Source organism: Odontomachus brunneus, unplaced genomic scaffold (assembly GCF_010583005.1).
Source record: "Odontomachus brunneus isolate Ranch 3 - 2012 unplaced genomic scaffold, Obru_v1 Obru_scaffold_082, whole genome shotgun sequence".
Taxonomy (NCBI): Eukaryota; Metazoa; Arthropoda; class Insecta; order Hymenoptera; family Formicidae; genus Odontomachus; species Odontomachus brunneus.
The window spans coordinates 553,451-580,639 of record NW_022639532.1 but is presented as its reverse complement, the minus strand read 5'-3'; the positions used below and the strand labels follow the sequence as shown (position 1 = coordinate 580,639).

The following is a 27,189-nucleotide window of genomic DNA, read 5'->3' as shown; positions in this document are numbered from 1 at the left end:
TCTCTCTCTCTCTCTCTCTCTCTCTCTCTCTCTCTCTCTCTCTCTCTCTCTCTCTCTCTCTCACTTCTTCGTGTTGGACCGCATTCTCGACTTCTCTCTCCCGTCACAGCGATATCGCATGGGTTTACTATGCTATTATCTCTGCTTGTGATACTCGAATCTGTACAAATTCCACGTTTTGGACAGTCGAAGAACGACCACGCGATCAAATATTCGCACAAGTCGACTACACTCGTTTGCGAGGCGGTCTAAACACATTCTGTTACCATAAAGTTTAAAGCGCGTCAGATGATTACAGTTACGAGTCACTGGCTCGCATAGTAATCGGTTTGGACGAGAGCCATAATGCAATAAATAATAATGCAAAGTATAGAATAGCTACATATATTTTTTCATGCTAAAGTTTTAAATAGTCGCATTTAAAGACGGAAATAATAAGAATACCCAGAGTTAGGTCATGACAGATTACCACGCTGACTCATGAATAGCGGCTCACAATCGTGACTACTTGATGCGCTGCTAATTTCATCAGGAAAGATGCGTTTAAACTCTCTCGCAGAAGAGTTGTACCATACTAAGCCGCAGGGAACGCGCGAAGATATGAGGAAAACGGAAACGATATTACTCGAAGTCATCGGATTATGATACGCGGTATGATGCTTCACCAAACCCCTCGGATGGGGTTGGTTGAAAATGCGTTCGATATCAATTCGTGAGAATGCAGTAGCAAGGAAATCGCGTGCAAGCTACACTTCCCAACCGTCGTTAATTACGCACGTACACCGTATGCAGTCGCGCGAGCGATCTTCTCGTAGATTAAGCTGCGGGAAAGAAGGACTGTTCGGTGCCCTGAAGAAATTCCTCATCGCGATACACGAACCCGCCACAAGCATCGTGCACAATTCGGGACGCGTCGACGACCGGGAATCGAAGCAACCGCGCGTCCGAATCCGAGGCCTGTATTAACAGTTGTTACTCGATGAAACTTGTCTCAGCCACTTGTGAGGCACTCAGATTCTTATTTAGAGATTCTTATTCAGATCAAAGTTTTTCCGTTCAATTACAATATGATATACGTGACATTTTGGTATCTGCATTCCGTTGAATCTTGCGATTCAACAGGATTCTCTTTCATAAAATTCTGGACTCGAGTCTAAGGTTATTTGTCGTGTTAAAAGCCTTCACACACAAATTGCCGTAACCGTAACGCAAGACGTACCGTAAGAATTGACCAATCACATTGAGGCTGGAGTTCCATGGCATGTATTTTCCGCGTATCGCGTAAACGCGTGACCAATAGATTTCGACGTTTAGTATTTCTATTGAAACTTCTAAAAGAATAGAAAAATGTGACTGGTTACGCAGTTACGCGTTACGCGAAAATACGTTCCATGGGACTTCACCCTGAGAATCGTCAAACCGTAAGGTCACCATTTTGATGAATACTCGATCGTAATTGGTCAATTCTTACGGCATGTCTTACGTTACGGTTGCGGCAATTTGTGTGTGAAGGCCCTAATAGTCGTTACTTGAAACTTGCTTCAGGTAAGACGATTTTCATTTAGAACCAGACTTAAGTTTGAATGCTAGATTTAGTAGAGACTTAGATCTGAGTATTTTTTACGTAAAACAAGTTTCAAATAACAACTATTAATACGAGCTTAAGTGTCTCACTTGAGACGAGTTTCAAGCAAAAGCTAATAATACGGGCCCGAGACACGTGTCTTGAAGTCGTATCGTCGATGACGAACGGGAGATAGCGAGATGCGTGATCGATCTGTTTCCGACATCCACTAACTCTATGTTAGAGATGCAAAAGCACTATGTTTGCACGCGACGAATACGCGTCCTGAGAGGTCCGCGGGTGCGCCACTTCATTTGGCCGGCTACGTCGTGAGTCACGTCACGACAAAGTTCGCAAGTTCTCGACTGGTTGAACAGAGAGCGATGAGATTCTTTACCTCCAAATTTCGAGAAGCTGCACCGCGTGACTGCAATTTTAGGATCTAAAAGTATCTAACGTTCGGGTCTCTCTAGTGTAGCCAAGTAGATTTGCAAACCACTTGCAAAAATGGAAGATGCTAACAAGATTACTTCGCGGGGGGCGTTTCGGTGGAAATCTACGAGCTCTTGATCAATTTCCACATCGATTCGCCCGTCGTGTGAATTTCACATTCGTGCACAGCCGATTCGCGATCCACTTTTGACTTCCAAGCGCTCGCTAAACTCGCGAAGAACTTGCGAACTTTGCGACACGAGTGCCGTCGCGCCCGGCGCGGACCTTCGATTGCGAGGCCGATCTCGAGAATGTCTTCGAAAATGCACGCACTTCCTCCGACGACGAAATGCAATCGTGTGAGCGGTATATACTTGTTACTCTTTTAGAAACAGTCTTTATACAATATCTCAATTATATATTATGTACAACTGTCGCATATTAGCTAAAGGATAAAACCTATGTCCCTTGCCGTTACATAAAATCCAAGTACACCTCTGTTCAACCTGTGCCGCCGCGGCCGGACTGTAATTACATAATAATCGTGTCCCGCGCCTCGCTCGAAAATAACCAATTGAAATCTCGATTACTTATACCCTGGTCGTATTTACAGTTAGCGCGATTACTTAGTAAGAATATACACGTGAGTCTTCGAGTACTCCGAAGTGGTCGTGATACGAGGCTCTGTCGCGTTAAATTACACACTTTCGTTATCCGCTCGATGATATATCAGAGCTGGGATGACGTCTCTCCGAGTGTACGCTCCGAGTTTCTAAACGTGAGAGCTCGTTCGCGCCACTTATCTATCGCATCGTCACGCCCGAGCATCCTGCGAGGATGCGTCTCGATATTTCAGAGTCGCATTTCGCACAGAGTCTCCCGCAGGGAGACCTTCCATTGTGTACCTTCCATTCAAGATTCTTGGTCCCAGCCCTGAATATCGCCGCTCTCCTTTTCTCGCACGAGATCGAACGGAAAGCACGCGAGCGATCGTAAATTATCCGCGCAAACCCACCAGTGTAGTAAGCCGTCGTTCTGATCAATCAACGAATCTGGCAGTAAAATTAGCTTGTACGTGATGCGCGTTACGCCGGAAAGAAACGCCGGAATCTAGAGCGCGCCTAGAGTCTCTGACGCGTAACGCGATTTCGCGAGTTGCACAAAAGTAATATATCGTAAAAAATAATCGTACAACACTCGAGGAAACAGTGTACGGCTCTCTCTTTGTTCTCTCTCTCTCTCTCTCTCTCTCTCTCTCTTTCCTTCCCTCTCGCGTCTCCACAGTCGGGAGTAACGGCGATCGTAGTTTTAGCGTAATTAGGCTTGCTGCGTCAATAGAACGGAAATGATATTGTCGATAATGGATGTTAAGCTGCGCGTGGTTCTCACGTCGCGTTTCTTACGTATCGACAGCTCGTGGTCGATCGATAGCTATCAAACTGTGAGCTACATATATATATACAACACACACGCACTTCCAGTAACACGCAATACCTGAGAATCCGTGCTGGAAATTACAGTATACCTCGAGACAGTAACCCTTACGTAATAGCTGCAGATCATCTCGAGAGTAATGCGCGGAGCGTATTAGCGGCGATGTAAGCTGCTGCATACAAGGTAAACAGAAGCGAAGTTAACGACGACGACGGGGTAGACGCCACGCTCGAAGCCGCCTTCGTTAAGTCCTCGCACACACCTGTAACGTGATGCAAACGTGACGCTGAATATTTATATCGCGCTTATCCGGCATGCTCGCGTTTGAGGCTGACGTAACGTGATACATCATGGAGACTACGGCGATGTAACCGTAATTATCTCGCTGTAGCAGCGCTGAACGATTAAATTACCGCGTTGAGCACACAACTTTTCGGCGATCTCCCGATATACCGTTGCTCGCCATCCAATTAATTCTTATTAAACAAACCGTCACAACAGTAATTTCTCATGATAAGAAATCTTTTTACTCATAGTACGCGAAATCTCGCGCTTGTACACGCATTTCGCATGTTTCGCGGCTGTCGTTAAGTGCGATAAGTGCATCGAAAACATCGCGTTTACTTGACTTAATCACCTTGACTCGACAACCTATACGTCCATTCCTCCTTGGCTTCTCTCTGACAAATATGCGATGGCCTCGACAACCACAGTTCTTGCTCCTGTTGCTTCAGTCTACCGTTTCTCCCCGAAGCTTTGTCCCTGACGCCTTCCTGGCGCATGGTGAAACAGTACGTTTCGCCTAGGCCGATCGGGAATTCGGAGTTTCTCTGCGACGCGACCGTGTACCACGTGCCTTTCTCTTCCCAGCTGCCGTGGCAGTAATAGTCTGGCGGGAGGTAACATCGGTATCTTAGCTTTGTAGTGAAATCCTCGCGAAACCCCGATAGATGATCAATTCACCCGGGCTTACCTATCTCCTCATGTTCGCACGTGTTGGCGATTATCATCTCGGTCTGCTCGGACGACGTGCAGCCCACTTGAATATGCGTGCTCCTACACTCTTCATCCTCCATATTTTCCTGCCAAGTCCGCCTTTTGGTCGTCTTGGACAACTCGCTGCGCCGCTGTCGTCTCGGCGCGGCGGCCGACAGCACATGAGACGGTGCGAAATCCAGAATCTCGTACCGTCCCGGATTAGGACATTTCCTCTGATGCAGAAACGTGGCTGCGGTACAGAAAACACACACGATTTGCATACACGCTTTACCGTCCGCCCACCACTAATCCACGATACAGCGGAATGCGCGCGCGAGCGGCAACGCAGATTTTCTATCAATATTAATGAACGACGGCGCGACACGGATCGGCACTTACTTATTAGGGTCGTGTACGGCATTGTCGAGGGATCCGAGATCGAGCACGCTTCGTCCGGCATAATTGCTTTTTGGTCTGCAATCGAAGAGTGAAATTAGAATACAATCGCGCGATCGATCCGACGTGGCGTCAAGGCGAAAACACACCTGATTGCTGAATCTCGATAATGTGACTATCCCTTTTGTGGAATATCATGCAAACGTATCCGATGTCACTGTAATCATAGATAAGAATAGATTCGGACAAATGCGACGAAACCCACAGAAAGAATCCACGAGAGACGATCCTTACCAGCCGCTGGTGACATGCGCGATCAGCTTCACTTTGTTGCCCTGCATGTTGTCGTTCGGATACAATTGCTCCAAATTGTGACAGACGATTTTCTCCTCGTGCAGCGTCTCCCCGTCGGCGTCCTGCGATTGTGCCTTGATTTTCAGCGTGGCGTTCTTGTTGGTGAAGTGATAAACTTTCGTGCCGTCGAGCGAGTGCCAGTCGTGATGCTGGGTCACCCAGGCCGGGTACTTGCACTTGTGTTCTTTGTCGACTGTTAACAGACACACAAAAGAAGGGACGAAATAGAAGCCCGTATCGATCTCGGTCTAGACTCGGCGCTTACCCTTTCACTAGCGTGCAATTACCTTTAGTGAATTTTATGGTGGGTGAACCCTCGGAGACGGTGGTTAGGCCGTTGCAAGTCGGGTCGCCGGACTGGGCGAGCAGATAGATCTTTCCCTGATGATGAGCCTTCTCCTCGTATAAAAAACACCTGTCGGAGATAGAAAAGCGTCGTTTGATCATGTGCGCGAAACTGGGCTTTCTCGTTCGGTCGCGCTACACATCTTGCCCTTTGCGTCTCATGCTCGCGCTTACGTACATATCTGCATATACGCCTCGCGAAAGGACAATCGAAAGCCACGCATAGATAAGCTACGTGAAAGATGACAAATGAGCGGTTAACCATCTTTTCACCTCGCCAACCCGGCGCTCATAGTCCCCATTATACGCCGTAAACACCGTAATAACAAAATGCGACATGCTGAGAGCCGCGATGCATAAACATCTGGCGGGGGCAGGTGCTGCGACGGGCTACGTATAAGTGAGCGGCTTGAGGCGCGCGCACGGTGTACGAGCATGCTGCGACAAAATCGCGCAACAGCGACAAGCGCGCTGCCGTCACGGACTCGGCAATAATACATTACGATACGTTAAGGAACGGCGCGTTTCACCTGTAGGTCCTGCTGTTGCCCAAGGCGTTCCTCCCCTTCAAGGTCCCCACCAAGTATTTATTTCGGCCGTCGTTCCACACGGCGAGGCACTGTAACTCCTCCGCTGCAAATGAGAAAATGTTTGACCGTGTGAAAGGCAAAAATATCATTGTTACGCGAAACGGGCATAAATCTCAACTGTCGGTAGAGTCTTCTATGAGACACTCGTCAACATAAAGAGGCAATGTGCGTTAAGTAGGGCGAATTAAGCCGTTTAATCGGACAATGCGTTCACAGCGCGATCAACGCAACGTACTGTTGCTCTCGGTCCCCTCGACGTCCGGGCAGGCTTGATACTTGAGCAGAAGCTTGCTCTCGTCGGTGCACTTCTCCGCGAGACTGATGGGCATCGTGCACTCGCCGTAGCCGCGGTTGTACGTGAACGTGAACGACGCGCCTATGAACGGGCAGGGTATCGGCTTGTAGTTGATGCGGAATATCGAGTAGAGCGTGTCGTCCGAGGTCATCATGTTGCACATGTCGTCCAAACTCATTCGATCCGGGCTGCACCAGCCTGCAGAGCGGTTAGAGCAAAGAGAAAGTGTTATCGAATCAGTTTTCGTCCTGCTCTCTGCCTCTATATCTCCTTATTTCTAATCGTAGCGTGCTACTAGGTGACTAAGTCGACAAACCTACCTTCGCGATACTGGATCACATTATCATGCCGTTTGTTGATAATCATACAGTGGTAACAGCTCTCACCGCTGAAACTACAAAATCAAATTTCTCTTATTAACCACCACGTAACTCTATTGAAAGAAATCGGTTATCAAACTAATACAAAAAATAAAATACAGAGAAAGATTGATATTCGGTGAGTAATATGAATATGATTTAGCATTCCTTTAATCTACAATAAGAATTAACTTTCATCTTTCAAAGATATTGAACTTCAATTTTATTGAATTAAAGATATCTCTTTTGGCACAGTGACATCGTGAATCGCGCGCGATGCGCCGTACACGGGCAGAATTTTATAGTGAAAATTATCATATAATTTTGTGACCAAGGAACAGATTCCGCAGCAGTTGACTATCCATTCATTTCGCATGTGCTTTTATATCTTAGGAACTGAAATGCGCCGTTGAACAATTCGCTATGTTTCTAGCGAAACTTGTTATAGTGCCCTTATTCTGAACTCTTTTGTAGGTGAAAGTAACTCTAAGTGTGCTTATGAATCAATTGGAAGGCTTATAAATCACATTTAGAGGAACTTTCATCGTTAAAAGAGAATCCAATTTTTCTAAAAAGTTCCCTAGAAGTAGGGTGAATTTTTATAATTATCAGAGTATCAACTCTGGTTAACTCTGGAATAGTTTATAAGGAAAATTATCGTACTCTCTTTAGTAAGATGCACTTTACTTACAGTCTATTGCTGCACTATTAGGAACACAGTAAAATTGAAAAGAATTTATATGAAAAAAAGAGAACTATAATACATTCTCTCCGTGTACAGATCATATATCCGGACGATACTCACTACACGACGTATTTGTCTTCCTGTGATTCGACGCATGTTCTATCCCCAAAGAGGGTCGTGTTTATAACGAACAGTGACTTGCCATACTGGTACCATTCCCCTGCCCAAATCGATGGAAAATCGCAAGATCCTGTAATGCAAAGAGGTCCTTCGTTAACACGCTTCAATATACAGCAATCTCCATTATACAATTATGACGATCATATGATAATAAGACCCACAATTTAAAAGAAGTTGTCTGTGCTGGGGGTCTAACTAGATGTACTATACGTATTTTGGGCTGCTGAATCCAAATCCGGTGTCAGATTTGCTCCATCACCCTTGAGTTTCCCGGAAAATCGAGGAAATCGTGAAAAGGAGCAGATATCCAGGTTTTTACGGAGACATGTATTCAAGAAAAATTCTAGAGTGACAAATAACCCCACAACCAACGTTGAAAATACATTATGTACTTCAACATGGAAAACGAATCATTCAACACCCTTACGGGGCAGTTGTCATCGTCTCCAACATCCTCTGAAGCAGGATTTATCTGATCGACGATCATATATTGTAGAACTGATATTTCGAATAGAAAAAAGATTCCATTTCGTGGACGATAACATGAATGTGACCATGATACGCACAGATTAGATTTTCTAATCTATGCGATGTTAAAGAATTGATGGGTGAACTAAAACCGAATATGTATGATGATATATGGATTATTGTGTTATTGGGTTGTTCTAGTCATCAGATGTTGAAGTACATAATGTATTTTCAACGTTGGTTGTGGGGTTATAGGGTTATTCGTTACTCTAGAATTTTCCTTGAATACATGTCTCTCCGTAAAAACCTGGATATTTGCTCCTTTTCACGATTTCCTCGATTTTCCGGGAAACTCAAGGGTGATGGAGCAAATCTGACACCGGATTTGGATTCAGCAGTCCAAAATACGTACAGTACACCTAGTCCGATCCCCAGCACAGGCAGCTTTTTTTAAATTGTGGGCCTGTGTAATTAACGGGTCAAACACGCGAAACATCAGTAAAGTATCGTACGCCAATCGTATTCGAGTCCAACTGCAGATCCCTCGATGAATTCAAGGGCGATTTCTTTTGCAAATATCTTCACTTAATAGGCATTAGGTGAAGCTCATGGTTCGTCGCGACATGAGAATCATAAGTGAGATACATAGTCTTCTCCGAAAGCGATCCTTCTCCGGCGCAATCGTTTCCCTTCCACTAATCGAGCTCTACTCTTGTTCGGGCCAGGTGGAGAATTCGAAAGCGAAGGCTCGCTTGATTGGGAGAATTAAGAGGCTCCACGTGGTCGGGGCTTTCATTAAGAGGAGCGTACGATTAGAAAATTGCTATCGGGCCCGAGACGCAACGAGGCTCAGGGCGTGAGAGCCAGAACGACGGAGGAACGAGGGCCACGCGATGCGTGCGTTGCGTGGCACGACGTGGTGAAGCGCCCAGCCACGCTCGGAATGCCGAGGGAATGTGCGCGTTGGAAGCGAAAAAAAAACGAAGCTAACGACTCGCGGACGCGTTATTATACCCGTCGTCAGTTTCCCATCCTGTCGTCGGCCGTTTATCTTAGTCACCATGCGAGCGAGCGACGCTATTTAGCGAGCTCCAGCGAAAAGTTGCCAGACGGGAGCACGCTCCGGCGTAAAAGTTCTCAGACGAGAACGCGATAGAATGGCGGAGCGACACTCGCGACCGAGTGTCTCGCCGGAGTCTAACTGGAATAATCGTGTCCAACTCCGCAGACCGTTTCGATCGGACGGCTGCATGGACGACGGTATTTTGCAAAGAGCGGACGACCAGCTCGATTCTAGGTCAACTCTCGGCTGACAGCAACTCGAGCGCAACCGTCGGGTGTGCGTTGTAACGCGCGAGATAACGCGCAAGTGAGGCAAAACACCCAATTATTGACACCCAATGATTGATCCCTCTTCATCATTGACACTTCAGAAAAGTCTGATTTTCCTCGCGACCAATGGCGATTGTTCGCGCACAGCTTCAGTTGTGCGAGTTCTCTTTTGGAATCACTGAGGGCAGGCAGGAAGTTTAGCTGCAACGCTGGTCGCATGAAGAACCAGCTTTCCTTCTAGAGCGTCGATCCCAAGTAGAAAGAGCGACCTCTTCCTAACCAGTAACTGGCCAGGAATTTTGGTTACTGGCTTACCCGAGCAGCACAAAGCGTTGAGCCAATGTTGAGTCTATGGCGGTCAATATAGAATCTACAGCGGTCAACCGTTGGCCAACCAGTGTGTGCTGCTAGGCTAGTTGCCGGCGAGTTTAGGGAACGCTTGTCTCGTCAGAAATTGGACAGGAATTTCAATCAATTTGACCCAACTTTTTTTTTATACAAAACCGTCAAATAGTTCTCATCGTTTGACTTCACGTTGTAAGATATTATATTTTATTATTTAATATAAAAACAACGTGAAACTGTCATGCGTTTCAGAAGATATAGACTCTTCGCGCGTGCAAATTTATTCGTTATTGAGATGCTTTATTTTTAATTACCATATTTTCTTAGTTACTAGTTACTGCACTGAGAAAAAAATGGAATAACTATAATCTCACTATATTTTATTTTGGCTTCAAACATATATTTATAGTTCATCTAAACATGAAGATATAGCAGAATGAACACAGATTTGCCAAATATAATTTCCAATTGTATTGACTATATAAAATACTTGCTATAATTCAATATTTGCTATCTTACTATATTTTTTATTTTAAATAATTATAATTCTAGGTAAAAATTTTATGAGTCAATTATACTATGCTTATATTGTAAATATTACAAACATTATGGTGATATTTACTATAAAAATGATATTCCTAACTATAATCTTTTTACTATGCCATTATAGTTTCAAATATCATACATTTTTCTTTCAGTATGGCCAATATCTTCCAAGCCAGTTTTTAAATAGATACCGTTTGATGCTGGCCAGTTTATGGCTAGTGATCAGTTTTTCCTGAAAATGTTTCTACTTGAGATGACTCAAAAGATGTCAATAATTTGGTGTTTTATCCGACGCCACCGTGAGAAATTCACGTCGGGGTGTCTGATATTCCTTTCAAGGAAATGAGACCCATGTCGGGTCTTTAGAACTTGCTCTTCATGAGGTATGGGTCTCGGGTCGCGTAGCGTAGAGGTCAAGTGATAAATGCCCTTGGCCATAGGGTTGAGGTCCGAGCGCGTTGCGGTTCGACAGTGCGTATTTATCGGCGACGGCGGCGACGACGTTCTCTCGGTGCGTTCGATCGAACGCATAGCCATGTACACACACACCCACACACATTTCGGGGTGGTTGCTTGCTCGCTGGCTTACTTGCTTGCTTGCTTGGCTTGTTTGCCGGCGCGAACGGTGGCGAACGTCAGAAATAGCCGAGAAGAAGAGAGGGCGGGGGAGAGGGCGGCGGAGGGTGCGCGAAGGGAAATGGGATACACGCGAGAGCGTCTACAGGGTGTTCCCCGCTGAAACCCCGGACCTTAATATTAATGACTAGAGCACACATGCGCGCGCGCCGGCGAGAACGGAGTCGCCACGTTCGCTGAGGGGAAAATTCCACGGCGGGCCATTATCGGCAATAACCATTAAGCGTCTCGGTAATTAAAGCTCTAAAGAATTCATGCGAGCCGGACGACGAGCAATTTCGACCGAATTCACGCGAGCTGCATACAGCCACGTTATCTGCAATCGCCCTTCGATTCCCGTCAAAGGTGCAAAGGGGCCGACACTTTGCACCCTCGAGCGGCCGCGATGACCACGATTTGCGATGGAAAAGTTGGCCAAACAGACTCTCCCGGATCGCTCGGCCAATTCATCGTCAATTCAGAATAAAAACATCCAATTATCGATCTCCCTTAGTCATCGGCGCTCTAGAAAAGTCTGGTTTTCCTTGCGACTAATGTCGGTTGTTCACAATTTCAGGCGGCATCCCGTCTTTTGAGGAAAATTTTACTAAAAAAATCTATAATAAATATGTAACGCGAACTAATAATAGGTTTTCAGTGAAATTTTTGGTGAAAGGACGGAATGTAACCGTAGTTATGCAATTCTTTATTTACTTATTTATTCAATAAAGTAAACGGAAAATACTGTTACAAATGCAAACCCAATACAAAGACAATTCTATAAATTAAAAGAGAAAAAAATCATTAAGAGCAAACAAGGAGTGTAACTGCGATGCTGGTCGCGTGGAAAACCAGGTCTCTTCCTGGAGCGTCAATGTGACTAAGGGGGTGTCAATAATTGGGTGTTACAGCCCCTATCCGTGACATCTAACTACGCTTCCGGGACACCTAGTACATAAGCGACGTGCGCACGTGCATCAAGGCGGCACGACAACGTGGAACGCGGGCATGTCGAAAAGGAAGAAGGGCGAGGAGGAGTCGTCGACCGTTTTAGACACGCATCTTTCGTCGAAGAAACATCATTTATCTCGACACGTGAGGGAGGAGGGGGAGGGGGAAGCAGCGCAAGAGGGTGGCGTCTGCTTCCCCCTGCGTCCTGCGTTTCTTCTTCCTCGTCGTCGAACGAGAAACCGGCGACAGATAGTGGCGGTCGGCGAGGACAGCCTCGACGGCGACGGCGGCGGTGGCGACGGCTGGGGTTTTGTGCGTCGCGTCGCGTCGCGTCTCGCACGGTTAACAGCTCTTTTTGAGAGAGCCGCGAAGCAAGGCGAGACGAGCTAAGGCAAGGCAGGACGGGGCGAGGCGCGAAGCCGTAGAAAGCGGGGGAGACTCGTTAACGAGCTAACGAGCGTGAGTGCGTCCGCACGGCGCGAGCCGCGGCCGCGTAAAGAGAACGAGGAGTCGGAAACGCGTGTTGAGACACGCGAGGAAACGACGACTCAACTCGGGCCGAACTCCTCGGAGGCTCCTCCTCGTGACGGGCCAGCGCGAGCCGTATGTCTTTCTCCGGGTTTAAGGAGGTTGGTAAGGCAAAATGAGCTTCCTTAAGACTCGTCTACAACACTCGGCGTAAGTTTGGCGTAAAGGTCGGAGCAAGAAATAAAAATTATTTATGTCGCCCCTACACTTACGCATCCCTACGCCCTCTTGCATACGAAGGTATTTCTTTTACTTAAGGCTCCTGACCTCTCGCATTGTCTGTCTCTTTTTCATGACGTCAGAAGCAAGAAAATGCATACTAAAAATTCTTGCGAAATACGTTGAAATAAAAATATATATCCATCTGACAATCAATAATTTATTGTAAATTAACCTGAATAGAAATAAGTTAAGAAGATCATTGTATGTCACGTTAATTTACGACAAATTATTGATGGTTAGAGCAAGAGGGGAGTGCACGGAATATCTTGCAAATTTGTTTAATCAGTTGCAAGTGTTACTTGTAAGGTCAGGAGTCTTAAGGCAACGCTTGATATAACGTAATTTCGTAGTTTTCTCTTTTCTCCTAATTGGATGTATAAAATTGAAAATACTTTACAAGGCGAAAATACTTAACAAACGAATGGCTGATGCTAAACGATTGCATGAAATCGACAAAAAATTTTTTTATAATCGGCCAGTAAATAAAAAATTTTTTGCTAATTTTACTTACAAGTAAACCTACCCAAAAGTTACACTACAATTTCTTTTTTATTTGGCACAAACGTAGAAGTACAAAAAATATTTAGGTCATATTTTTTTATTTTGGTCCACTTTGAGTTTCACTTTATAGCTTTTTAATGTTCTCATTCCTATCATCAACAAGTGCAACAAATTTATACAAATAATTTCTCGGTTCAAGATTCGAACCATTTTTAATTATTTTGGCACAGATATTAAAATATTTCGGTTAGAATCTCGACTAATAAAATTTAGAATGATTAGTATCTCAGTGCCGATTTTGTTAAAATTTTAATTAAAATTACCGGATTTCTCTCTCTCTCTCTCTCTCTCTCTCTCTCTCTCTCTCTCTCTCGGTTTGACCGAGATTCGAACCATTTTTTACGAATTTAGCACAGATTTAAAATATTTCGGTTGGAATCTCGGCTAAAAAAAATTTAGAATGATTCGTGTCTCAGCTATGCCGATTTTGTTCAAATTATTTAACTATATTTTGTATTTAATTTTATTTCTTATGCAGTTTTGTTGTACTTGTTGATAAGAGTGAGAGCATTAAAAAGCTATAAACTAAAGCCGTGAAACTCAAAGTGAGCCAAAATGAAAAATATAACCTAAATATTTTTTGTACTTCTACATTTGTGCCAAGTTAGAAAGAAATCGGAGTGTATCTTTTGGGTAGATTTACTTGTGAGTCTCACAGCCTCCTTAAATAAACACGCGTTCGCACTGATTAAGTCGCGTTCGCGCGACTAGACTGGATGAATGCGTCGCGAATATCTCTCGAAAGCCGAAATGATCCTTCGAGAATAAAGATATCCAGGCGAGAATAATACACGAGCAGCCGCGAGATGTCTCGCCGCCGCTAAAGCGGGCTTTATCGTCGCGTCGTTGCTCTCGCGCGATTTCCGTGCTAAACTTAGGACGAATTTATTTCCACAGATCAGACAGACGGATTAAACAGATTTTACATGAGCGACTTATTTTTAACGTATAATTGAAAGAGCAACGGACGAAGAGCGAAGTCGATATTAATCCACAACGGCGATGTTTGGCGGTAACGACATTATAAAAATCGATGTCATACGATATTCGACGACACGGTGTTCTCAACGTCGTTGACAAGACGAAACCTAAGAGCTCGTGAGACTCTCTAAAGCGACGGCAAACGTCGTGACACGTTTATTTTTAAACTCTAGCACTCTTAAAGAGAAAAAGAGAAGAAAAAATGAAGAGACTGAGACGGCTCGTAAGTGGCGTTCAGGGACGTTAAACGAATACATGTGATTATTTGCCGTTCCCTCATTGTGCACGTATTATCGAGGACGTCGTGAAAATGTGTACCGATTGCGCGTGTGCTTCTGCGTATATGCGTACGCACGCACACATGCACACACGTAATCGGCGCGTTCGTAAGGTGACTCACCGTTTGCGGAGGGTAAATCGACCAATGGTAGTACCAGCAACACCAACACCGACACCGGGGCGAGGATCCCTTTCCGACGTGGGAATGCCAGTTCCTGCATCCTGGAAAGTACGCACATTTTCATTACGCGCGTCGAAATAACGCGTGACGGCACGCGTCGCGGTGCGTCTCGCCGCACGAGTTCATGAAAGTTCCCGGCCACCCGCCTCCTTCCACGAGACCGTCCTCTGCGGTTCGGAAGTCGCGGGTTTATCGTGATTGAGCAAAGGCAATAATAAAATATTATCGAGACGACAATGAGAAATGAGCGGATCGTACCTCGAGGTGGCGAGCGCAAAAGTCGCGCGAATATTAAAAGTGGATCGCGCTACGTAAGTGACGTAAAGTAGCACGAACCACGTGTTCCTCGCCGATAAAGCGCACAGGGTATAGTAGGGGGGGAGGGGGGAGTAGTATGCGAACCGATGTATAGCCCGATAAGATAAGTAGATGAACACATAAAAGTACGTGCCGCAAGAAGAGAGAAGATAAAACGCGCGAGACGAGTCGCGGCGTATCGAAAAAGCATGAATAATGTTTCATGCTGGTATTGCGTGAATGATAATGATTTTCATAAGGTGTCGTACAAATTTCAATACACACTGAGAGAAAAATGTTTGCAACTATAATTCTATAGAGAAACAATTCTCGCGAAGGAACATAATAAATTTCGCTGGAGACACAGTAAATTTTTTTTATAGCATATTTTACTTCCTCAGACATACCGAGAGAAAAACATATCTAGAAAATAAAAAATATTTATTCGATGAATACTAATAACATATTTACTTGTGCTAATATACATATTTTTACATCGGGGAAACATTTTCTTCAAAGGAGAAAATGTAGATTTTCCTAAAATCGTTATTTTTTATGAAAGTAATCGTTTATTCTATTAAAGTACAAAAATTTAGAGATTTACTTAAATATGTTCGATCAAATATTTTTTATTTTTTAGATATTTTTCCAGTGAATAAATATGACGAAACGAAAGAATATGTGAAACGAAAGAATAGTTATTACTGCAGAATACTGACCTGTTCCTCAGTTAAAAAATTCTACAGTAACTTTTCCTATAAAATTCTCTCTTTGCAGCATATAAATGAAAAGATAGATATTATAAAAAAAATGGATAAAAATAAAGGAAAAAGCGCCCAGTTCGATCGTCGCCCTGAGAGTTTATGTAGGGGAAAAGCAGGCACTCTGACTGTTTTCGGTGCCGAAATAATAGAAAGCTCCTTGAATAGATTTAACTAATAGTGAGATATTAAAGGCACATAAGGAGCAAGCACGGATGTTTTAGTGCTATTAAATACTAATATTACTTTTTTCGGTCCGCCTTCCGCGGATTTGATCAAACATTAAAGTATATGGAGATTTAAAAGTAAATAAATGACAAATAATAATTGATAAATATATATATATATATACATAATTAATAAGTACCTACACACACACATACACCTACATATCTGATAAAATTCGAGCAAAAGTGCTGCAAACTAGCGAACGACGGAGCGACCGCCGGCTCTGGGGGGCGTTTTCACCAAGGTAAGCTTTCAGGACGAATTTTCCCAGGACGACAATCATGTCGCGCGATGAATTCGGCGTGTTCGAGGTCAATCGTCGCGACTGATTGCAATCGGCGATCTTCCGAATTACTTCTCGCTCGTCGCGCTCGATTCAATTTAGCCGGATCCGCTCGATCGCGTCACAACGTCTCGGAACGATTAATTCCACTCCACCGAAATTCGTGCGAGGCTCCCGTGTCTGTAGCATTCCGCTACTTCCAATTTCCCGAGTGACGTTGGTTATTCCAGCGGCGAAATACCGAAAGTTACCGCGACCCATGCTAGCCGTGGAAATCGGGTTGGTCAGCGCGTCATCGCGCGATGCAAGGAAACTCGATCGCCGCCGGCACCACGCTGGCTCGCGAGTACCGTGAGTGAATCATTTGCTCGATAAAATCAATACGTACTCAGAAAGAGGACGTCTAATCCCTTTCTATGACTCGTGGGGGTTAAGTCAAAGGGACTACCGGCGTGCACACATCGCGCGCGCGTCACCGTACACACATGGCATTTTTCCTCGTTCCCATTCCAAGGATCGGAAACATTCTCTCCCTCTCGCCACCCTCCGCCACCGGTGAAACTGCCTACGTCATACTGTATGGTCACGTGTATCGAAACTTAATCAGCCGCGCGATAAAATCAATACCACGGAAAGCAGAGCTCTGTGACTTGCAGATCGCGACCCCAACACGTCTCTTGTATACCAAAAATCTCGCGTGGTGTTTAAAAATATACCTCGACAATTAACCCTTCACATACGCCAGTCATATTTCTTGGGACATATGGAGAATCAATATTTTTGGACACATTTTACTTTTCTCCAAAGATACAGAAAAACTTCACCTAAGATAGCAGTGAAATAAGACTTGCAAACAGATTCGTGCTATTTTAAAATTTTCTTCAGTCCTTTACATAAGTCAATGAGCGATCAAATGTTCGTTTGGATCACACAGAATACTAACATTGTACGCGAGGAGTTGAATATGATCTACAATGAGCTCTCTTTGCTTCCTATTTCTTGTTCTTTATCTTGTTCTGACTAAAGTCTGGTCTACAATATGCTGTTTGCATTCTGTTTCTTTTGTCTCTTTCTGACTTAAACCTTAAACCTTAAAAAAAAGACAGAGAACAACAGGAAGCAAAGAGCATATTGTAGATCAGGCTTAAAAATTTTAAGCGATACCGATAAAATGCAATTTCGTTATTTTTTCTTTTTTTCTAATTGGACGCATCAAATTGAAAATGCTTTTGTAAGGTGAAAGTACAAACGTTAATAAATGGCTAATGCTAAACAGTTGTATGAAATGAATAATCGGTAAATAAATTTTTTTTTACTGATTTCATAGAATTGTTTAGGCATCAACCATTCATTAACGTTTGTACCTTTACTCTGCAAAAGCATTTTTAATTTGATGCATTGAATTAGAAGAAAAAAGAAATCTACGAAACTGCGTTATGTCGGTGTCGAGCATCGCCTCAAGTCAGAAGGAGATAAAGATAAAGAAACAGGAAGCAAAGAGCACCGTTATAGGTCAGGCTTTAATAATTAATCGTGTAAAACACCGTGTTCTCGCTCTCTTTTGACTATCTTAGGCCGAGTGGAACGTTACTTCCCGGAGCTGTCTTCCTCAGGTTCGATTTTTCAATAGTAGCATAAACTTCGATTCAAGTTTAAACTCTGCCTGAATACATCGAACACCTCGTTAGACCAGAGTTTAAGCTTCAATCCATTCGTTGAAGCTACCATTGAAAAGTCGGCCGTCAATGTTTCATGCACGAGAGCGTCGAAAAATCGGCAGGAACCTCCTCGCGATGTGACTAAGCTTGACGATGAATGAGTTTTACCTTGCGTGCGCCGCGACGAAAATACGAGAAGATGCCGCGGCTAATTACGTCGTCATCGGAACGCAGTCGAGACGATGATCTCGCTGACGATGATCTCGCCGTCGTAGCACTCAGAACCGAGAAGAACTGGAGGCGCGCGCGCGCGCGCGCGCGAAAAAAAGGGAAAGCCGTCGGCCTTCGAAAGACGACGCGCGATGTAGCGCGATGCAGCGCGATGCAACGCACCGCGCCGAACGTGCGTGCAGGGTGGAATGGAAAAAACGGTGGTGAGTCGTCGTCGTCGGCGACCGACTATAGAGCGGCGCGCGACAAGCGTCGTCCACCACGTACGTATCGCCACGTGAATGGAAAGAACGACGGGCGCATTATTATTTCACGAGGTACACGTGTACCGCTCCGCTTCGTTACGGCGCAACGCGTCGCGACGCGATGCAACCGCGGCGCGGCTCTTCCTCCACCTCTCTTGAACTCTTTCCCGCTGGCGGATTTTCAAAGATCCGAGCGCGCTCCGAGCACTCGTAGCCCACATTCGAATGCGCGCGTTTACGCACTCGTGGCCGGCACGTATCGATCTTGACATTTCGCGCCCGTTGGTAGGGTCCCCGTTCGCTCGTTCCAGCCGGGTTATATTCGGCATTAATGATCCCGCGGCGCAGTCATTCGCGAAACAGAAAATATACGAAGAACGTTTATCAGTGTCTGCACGGAGAGATTTTCAAGCTAAAATCACTATAAAGAACTTCGTAACTTTGAGAAATAGATCGATATTCTGTCTAATTGACTATCCCTGCATCTCGTATGCGCCACTTACATTTCAAGAACTGTGTTATCAAGAAATTTGCTACATTTCTAGCGAGATTTATTTAGCAAGACACTATTAAAATCATAGTAAAACAGAAGAGAATTTATATGAAAAAAAACTATGATATTATTTTTCCATGAACTGTTAAAATATTGATATTTTATCACTTATTGTTACGTAAATGGGACTTTTGAAATTTCGAGAAAGACTGATTTGATCAATAGATTGCATGCAACGAAAATTACTTGGTATATATTTATTTAGAGACATCTAACAATTATTGATTGAGACATTATTATTCCTATAAATTCCTGCATGTCTGCAAAATCCTAAGCTAATAATAAATTTCTAAAGCAAACGAGATGATAAGATAAATATTTCAAGAATTTATATATAACAAAATCAGAAATCTTATTTTTCCTTCGCATTTTTCGCTTTTCGAATCACTGCGCGTCGTCAGGCACGAGTTGAATTATTAATAACGATTGCTAATAGTGATATCGACTTCTTTTTTTATCTTTTCGATCACGCTACATATATTACAAAAATGGAAGAATGCGCAGATTTCTTTGTCGTCTGGGCAGAATATCGATTGCCTTTTTTCGGTCATATAGACCAGTTAAATATTCCATGCGCGACCTGATTAAATAAAAACTCATTAAGGTAAAAGTACCAATGCTCGGACACGTATCTAATTCTGGGAATTTTTCTTCTGTCTTTAAATATGAATCTCTAAATTTATAACATAAAATATCCATACATACATTGCGAGAAAAACGATTTAAGAAGTAAAATATATTTATTCGGTGTGCGTACTAATAAAATATTTATTCATACTAATGCGCACATATATATTTTTAGATTAAGAAAGAATATTTTTCTTTTTTCTTGTGAAAAAATATATAAAATATATTTTTAAGTATATTTTGTGAAAAAACATATAAAATATATAAAATATAAAAATATATATATTTTTTTTCTTTGCTTTTTATGAAAGCAATCGACTCTATTTGAACAAAAGAATTTAGACTGAAATATGTTACCAGTAATCCCCCCTCTCCCATGGAATAAATATTTTTTATCTTGTAAATATTTTCTCTCCCACACAGTGTACATATATTATAAAATATACATATATATTCAATATTGTAAATTTAAATGGTAAATTTTAAATTTAGAAACCAGAAGACAGAAAAAATAATGCAGAATTAAATTACGTGTCCGAAAATTGGTACTTTTGCCTCTCACTTTCACAAACACAAACCAAAGAATGTAGTCTGGCCGAAATGAAGTGCGAGAAGTGATACTTTCCAGCTTTTCCTTACAGCTCGTGAATCGAATATTCGCCTTACTTTCAATATCGAATTATCCCGTAACTACCCCCGACCGGCGCCCCGACATTCAAGCAATCACCATTATTCTTCCCTGTCGCGTATAGCATCCGCGCGGCCAGAACGACATTCAATAGCGGCGGGTAGAGAGAGAACCTGTATTACAGGTAGGACTATAATTCCGAAAGGGACAACGAATCGCCTGACCATGGCGATTTAACTCGAGCTATTGGCGTGACCCCCCTCGTGTCTGGGGAACATGGAAAATCTATTTACAACAGCGGGGACGAATCCATCGTGCTCGAAAATACGTCGCGCATAACAAATCGCGGGCCATACACACTCTATGCATTTGTCTAGTTGGACAATCAGTCAGACCTTCTACTATTTCATAAGCTTACTCTATCTTCACTTTCGATGTTGAAATCGATAAACTCGAACAATGACGAAATCGATAATGAATTATTACGTTAACTACGACAACTTAAGAGATTTTACATTAAAATGTTTTCTTTTTCGTTTTCGACACATATTGAGCAATACTCCTATTTATTTTTGCACGTACTTTCATCGTGTAAAAGCTTTTATAATTCTGTTCCACCTGCACGACGTAAACATTGCAAAAAAATGTCCGTATTCCGTAAAGCATTCTCTTAAGAGCCTCGATACAATGATAGCCGTATTCGACGAATCCATTGTATGAATCATATGTAAATATGATCGCGCGTATTTTAGCGGGTAAATCAACGACCGTAACGTCAAAGGATTATCAGATTGCAATTATTTTCGGCGTGCCACACCGACGAGCGCGCGCACGTCGGTGTTGCGTTACGCAATGGAAATGTCATAGAGGGGGGGAATTTACATTATTCCGCGCCGGAAACATATCGCGAATCCGACGAAAGAAAAGCGAGTGAGAGAGAGAGAGAGAGAGAGAGAGATAGAGAGAGAGAGAGAGAGAGATAGAGAGAGAGAGAGATAGAGAGAGAAAAATTAATGTTTGACCAGTGGATATTACGTGCGGCACAGCGAGTGCAAATGTCGGCGAAATGAGCGTTTCGCGGTGCGCGATAATATAGCGGGACGTATAGATCGGGTTTCCGCCCGCTTTGACGAGCTCGATAGATATTACGCCAACAACAACGCCGCGAATAAACGTCTACGAAATACGCGTGCGTGCGTGGGTGCGTGCGTCTAGCAACGTTTGCGATACACGAAAGGCGGCGCGCGGTATCACCCCGGGGGAGAGATCGGATTCCCTCTTCTCTTAGCTTCCAACCAGCGACGTGTCTTCGGCACACGCGTTGCACTGTTATTTATCTTAAATGCGATCCGGTTATTGATCCTTAAGACCGTCGGCTCGGCTCGCTGAATAAATAACGAGCGAAGTAAATAAATACGCGCCGGCGCCCCCGTTCGGCTTCCCGTGTCGATTATCTCTCAGGTGGAGTGTCATCCGATCGCGGTTATCGCGCCGGGCGATTGTTAAGATGAAAGTTTCAGCGCCGCCCTGAACACGTAGCTAACCTAAGGTATTCTTATTCTTCCGGGCCTCTGGATACGAATATTCAAACATTCAATGTAGAATGTACGCTGAGAGAGAAAGAATATCTAAGAAGTAAAAAGAAATATTTATACTCGCGCGGCGGATACTGATAACATATTTATTTATATTGATTTATTTATACTAAAACGTTTTCAGAGAGAGAGAGAGAGAGAGAGAGAGAGAGAGTCTATCTCATCAATGATGCGAACGAGAGAGGTATTGTTGACTTGGTCTTGGAAAACTTTCTTTTACTTTGGTTATTCTACATAGCTTTTATCATCACACGTGGCCTTTCTATGTTACAATCCGCAGCACTTACGTGGACGCTTACGTGTGCAAGTCGCGCTCTCGATTTCAAGAATAGACGATCATCTATCATATCGTAATGGTGTTCGGAGTCATGGTCACATTACATCCCAATTAGGAACGGGTCGACAACGATCTTTGACATCCGAAATTTCGCGCGGACGTCCCGCTCACGTGGGTACGTTTCTTGCTAAATTATGTATCTCGCGACGTACTTCAAATACACGTGTACTAATGGAAACGGTAATTACAACGTAAACCAATTAATTAAGTAATATTCAAATATTGACAATAGCGGCAATTATAATATGAATTGCAACTAATTAATTGAATCAGACGCGTCGACAATAACTATCACGGTAGGCTAGGCGCGTATGGAAATATGTTTAGCCTCGGGAAAAAGTCGACGCCATTCGACGCTGTCCATCCATGTCGAACGATTCAACACAGTATCGTCTCATTAGTGTGTATGTGTGTGTGTGTCTCGCGAATACATAATCGACAGTACTAATTGATAAATTCTGCCAGACAGTCATATGCTAACGTCCCCTCCCTCTCTCTCTCTCTCTCTCTCTCTCTCTGCCTGTCTCGCAAATATACATACATATACAATGTGTATTAACCTGTAAATTCCGAAAAAAATTTATATATTAAGATAAAAACACTATTTTCTCCTGGACATAAAATAAAATATAAAAAATCGTGTCGATATCAGTGAAATTTGTTATAAATTTTTTATATGAAAATCATTAACATTTAAATTATTGTATTAATCTTTCATTCACTCTCATCTCGAATATGCGAGCGTGGTTCGGTCGTTTTACCAGGCTAAGCACATTAATCTAATTGAAGCAGTACAGCATAAATTTCTTAGATTCATCTCTTTTAAAATGGGACATCCCATGAGTGTTTGCAATCCCGTCTTATTCGCATTTTATGCTTTTGCTTAATATGCAAACGTTGGATAGTCGACAGATGATTGACAAACGCTATATTTCTTCGCAAAATAATTAGTGCTAATGTTGATTGCTCACATCCAGTTGCTTCAATTAATTTTAATGCTTGTCCTAGATCGTTTTATACGGTCCCGTTTTAACGGCCTCATTCGTATAAATCTAACTTACGCGATCTATTTACGATTCTATCACCCAAAATATTAACTATTCGTGTTATAATTTACGATCGTGTGATTTCTTCTCAGTAAACTCTTTTCAACGTTAGATTTTGTCTGTTACTCTTCACCCACTCTGTTAACAGTTATAACAGTTATAGTGTTATTAACTCTTTCTTTCGTGCATTTTTCAGTTTTTTTTTTTGAATATTTCTTTTAAAACCGCGTTCGTGAGTCTTGGTTGTAACACGTCAATCTTGTGCAATCGTTTATACAAGAAGGAATGTGTGTTCCTGCAAATAAATAAAATGTGATCGTACGCGAAGGGTTAATAAAGCGATAAATCACGCCCGCATCGGGACATTTATTCTCCATGTCGTACAATTTATCGAGGTTCCACACGGCTCCACGTTAGAAGAAAAAAGAGAAGGAACTGAATAAATAAACGCGAGACCGCGCGCGATGATCTCAGGTATCTTTTCGCCCCGGGCACCCCGATCATGACTCAGGAACAGGTCGACGTGGTGAGAAGGGAAAAATCCCGTCTGTGCCGCACACACTCGGAGAGCGGAGCAGGACAAAAGGCGACCGTGGAGTTCCTCGGGCCAGGGTTGTAGCGAATGTGTGTGTCCTGGTCAACCTTTAATCTTTCCACGGTATCTTTATTACCGCGATCAACGGTCGGAAGGGGCGAATCGTTTGGCCGATTGAATAGCCAATCAAAACGATCGATACGGCCGATCAACCCCGCGGCCTCACACCGGTGACGCGAGCTCTGTTCTTTTTTTCTCAGCCACTCTTTCTGCACTTAGCCCCCTTCATTCTTCTTTTCCCTCTTTTCTTTTTTACGCAGTGCGAGCGTGTATTCGTTTCGTTTTAAAAGACGGACAGCGCGAGAAAGAAGATGCTAATAAAGGCGACGCGTCAATTAATTGAGGGAGTGAATAATTCTCCTCTTCGAGAAATCAATTCTCTTCCTAAATGCACCCTATTCGTCTTCCTTTAGTATTTTGCACGAGGCGCCTCTTTTCCTCGCTTCTTCGCGCGTTTCTTATAAATTCAAGGAGGGCTGGCTCGCAATAAGAATTTTATTGGAAGTTACTTCTCAGGCGATTTTTTTAATGCTCGATATTAAATCTTTTCGTGGAAGAATTTTGCATTAAGAAGGGGACTTGGAAACTATCGGTACCTTTGTAACCTTTCGCCGAGGAAGAATCAACTCAGTCAGGAACTCTGCAAAACGAACCGTTGGGAGCACGAAATCACATTCTTCGTGTTAAAGGTGAATTATCTCTTTCTTTGATGCTCGCTCAGGAATAATCATATCTTCAATAGCAGTGTCAAATTTATGGACCCGCATTAATAGATGTCAACTTGTCTCGTGTGAGATACTTAAACTTTTGTTAGAGTTAGAGCCATAGCACATAGAAAAACTTGAGCAGTAAAACGTAAGCAGTAAAAAAAATTGGCCAATCACAGTCACTGATTCTTAAACCGTAAAAAGAATCAGCGATTGATCAATTTCCTTACTGCTTACGTTTTACTGCTCACTTGTTGTTTATTTCTATTGCTTAAAATTTCCATGGCCCTTATAGTCAAGTTTTCCTGTTGAATTATAACATATGCGACATTTATATCTATAATCAGTTCTGGGAGCTTATTACGGTTCTCTGATTGGGTGAAAATGATGAAAGTGAGCAACTCGCCTGATTACAATTAATCTTACCTCGCGAAAATACGAGATTATTCGCGTGAACGAATTCGACACGAAATTTTATGGCGGAAAGGTGAAATCGAGAAGTAGTGTAACGGAAAGAATAAGTTTATTTTGTACAATGGAAAATTTAATGGTAGTATTAGTTATGGAGCATCAGAATAATGTAATGAAGAGAATAAGAAGAAGATTACAGGTAGAAAGTAAAGGACAAAGTCATATAAAAGTCAAAATGACTTCAAATGATATAAATGATGTCACTTTGACGTTAAATAATGCCATTTTCATAACAATTTCATGACTGATGTCAAAATGATATCATCTTAACATCAAAATAATTTTGTGTTCTACTTGGATACTGTTTTTCTGTTATGTTCATTATTCTCTCTCTCTCTTTCTCTCTCTGTAACCTTTTTATAAAAGTTAACAAATTTTAAGCATATTTAACTTCACATTTTTAATGTAGCATTACTCTCTTTTTTTCTCACATAATATTTATTTATATTTATATATTTATAATTATTTATATTTATTTATTTACTTCTATTATACCAACATTAATGAAAGTCAGTGGAGTTTGAAACATGTGGTGAAACACGTTGGTGTGTTTGTTGTTCTTTTTGATAACTCAGTCTTCCTTGCAGCGATTTATTGCAAATTAATAATATAATAATTAAACGTATTTCTTTTCCTCATAGCCGTTTTTTTCTTTGCCGTTATCGGGATATTTATTTTGTAGCATCGCCCTATTCTGGACATTGGATACACTATAGGCGGACCTTTTTCGTGAAAATGTGAGATCACTAGACCGAAAATATTTAGTTATTTCACATTTTCACTCAACAGTTCCACGATTGAGTGACCAATGTCACGTGAGATGATAATACGAAAAGTGAGTAAATTCGTCAAAAAATCGATTGACGTGTTACAACCAGGACTCACGAACGCGGTTTTAAAAGAAATATTAAAAAAAAAAAAAAACTGAAAAATGCAGAAGAAAGAGTTAATAACACTATAACTGTTACAACTGTTAACAGAGTGGGTGAAGAGTAACAGACAAAATCTAACGTTGAAAAGAGTTTACTGAGAAGAAATCACACGATCGTAAATTATGACACGAATAGTTAATAATAAATCCCCTAGTCTAATACTGATCTAATTCAAATGTCTCACTCGAAACAAGTTTCAAGCAACGATTGTTAATACGTAATTCTTCGTAGTTTTCGCGAATGGATCAGCACTGATGCGCGTTTTGTTCCAAACGAAGGTCAGATGGACAGGCACACCGATACACTTTCGAAATCCGTGTCCTGATCCAAACGAGCTTTATCTCGAGTATTCGTCTCGAGTATGTACAAGTAGAGCTATCAACGTTACGGTTCGTGAATCAGCCAACGAACAGCCACGGTTGACTGCGCCCTCGCGATCGGTCGTAGGGCTAAAGTCAGCGCAGAAAGTCCGTTCTGTTGTCCTCTCTGTCTCGGGCGTGACACGCTTCTCGTCCTCGCGATTCCCAACGCCACGGGCATCGGGAGCTCCGGAAGGGACGCGGAAGGGAAGGTCGAACGATCGTATCGGGGCCCTGCTCGAGAGGCGGAGGCTGATCGTTATGCCCGTATCCAGAGACTATGGATTGGAGACTGACGATTGCGGACTGAAGTTTGGACCAATTATGGAACAAAGCAAGACCGAAGTTTGTTGACTCGTCGAAATCTAATCTTCAATCCTCGATCTCCAATCCTTAGCATGACACCGGCATTAAAGACGTAAGGGGAAAAGCGAAGTCGCGACTAACCTTCACGCGTTAGTATCCGTCACCGTGGCCAAGAGAGTACCCTGGTGCAGAAGCAATCACATGATGCACTAACACCGTACGTTGCACAACACGGCCGCACCACCGGCTTGAATCCGTCGACGGGGCATCGGTCGGGACGCCGCGCGGTCGTCGTTGGCCTCGACGCGGGCAGAACGGTGACACGGACAGAAGGGAACGTCGAGCAGGGCGATCCTTTGCGAGTGGCCAGGGCGCTTCGCTCTTCCTTTCTCTATCTCTCTCTCTCCCCCTTTCACTCTCTGTCTCTCTCGCTCACTCGTTCGCTCCCACCCTCTCGACGAGCCTCGACGGCGCCGAGACGTACCGAGCGAAACGCAGCGAGATGGTCTCGAGGCGAGCGCAGCGGACGCGACCACGACGCTGACACGATGACGACGATGGCGATGACGACACGTCGACTTGCTCCGGTGATCTCGCGCGAGACGCGTTCGGTGACACCACGACGTACGCCCGTGCGTCGTCTCTCCGGCGACGGTGCGGCGCGGCCGAGGCACAGTAACAATGGCGGCGTCCGACGTGCGCTCACGGA

General features: G+C 43.3%; 1 protein-coding gene across 1 annotated transcript; it reads right to left on the bottom strand.

Moving 5' to 3' along the window:
• Window positions 1-27,189, bottom strand: LOC116847717. Its single transcript, XM_032823015.1, has 13 exons — window positions 26,622-27,189; window positions 14,562-14,662; window positions 7,553-7,682; window positions 6,709-6,782; window positions 6,329-6,586; window positions 6,034-6,136; window positions 5,446-5,573; window positions 5,099-5,351; window positions 4,954-5,021; window positions 4,808-4,882; window positions 4,404-4,658; window positions 4,068-4,319; window positions 1-3,692 (listed from the first exon to the last, which is right to left on the bottom strand). The coding sequence occupies exons 2-13, from the start codon at window positions 14,659-14,661 to the stop codon at window positions 3,556-3,558; spliced, it is 1,833 nt and encodes a 610-aa protein (XP_032678906.1). The 5' UTR covers window position 14,662; window positions 26,622-27,189; the 3' UTR covers window positions 1-3,555.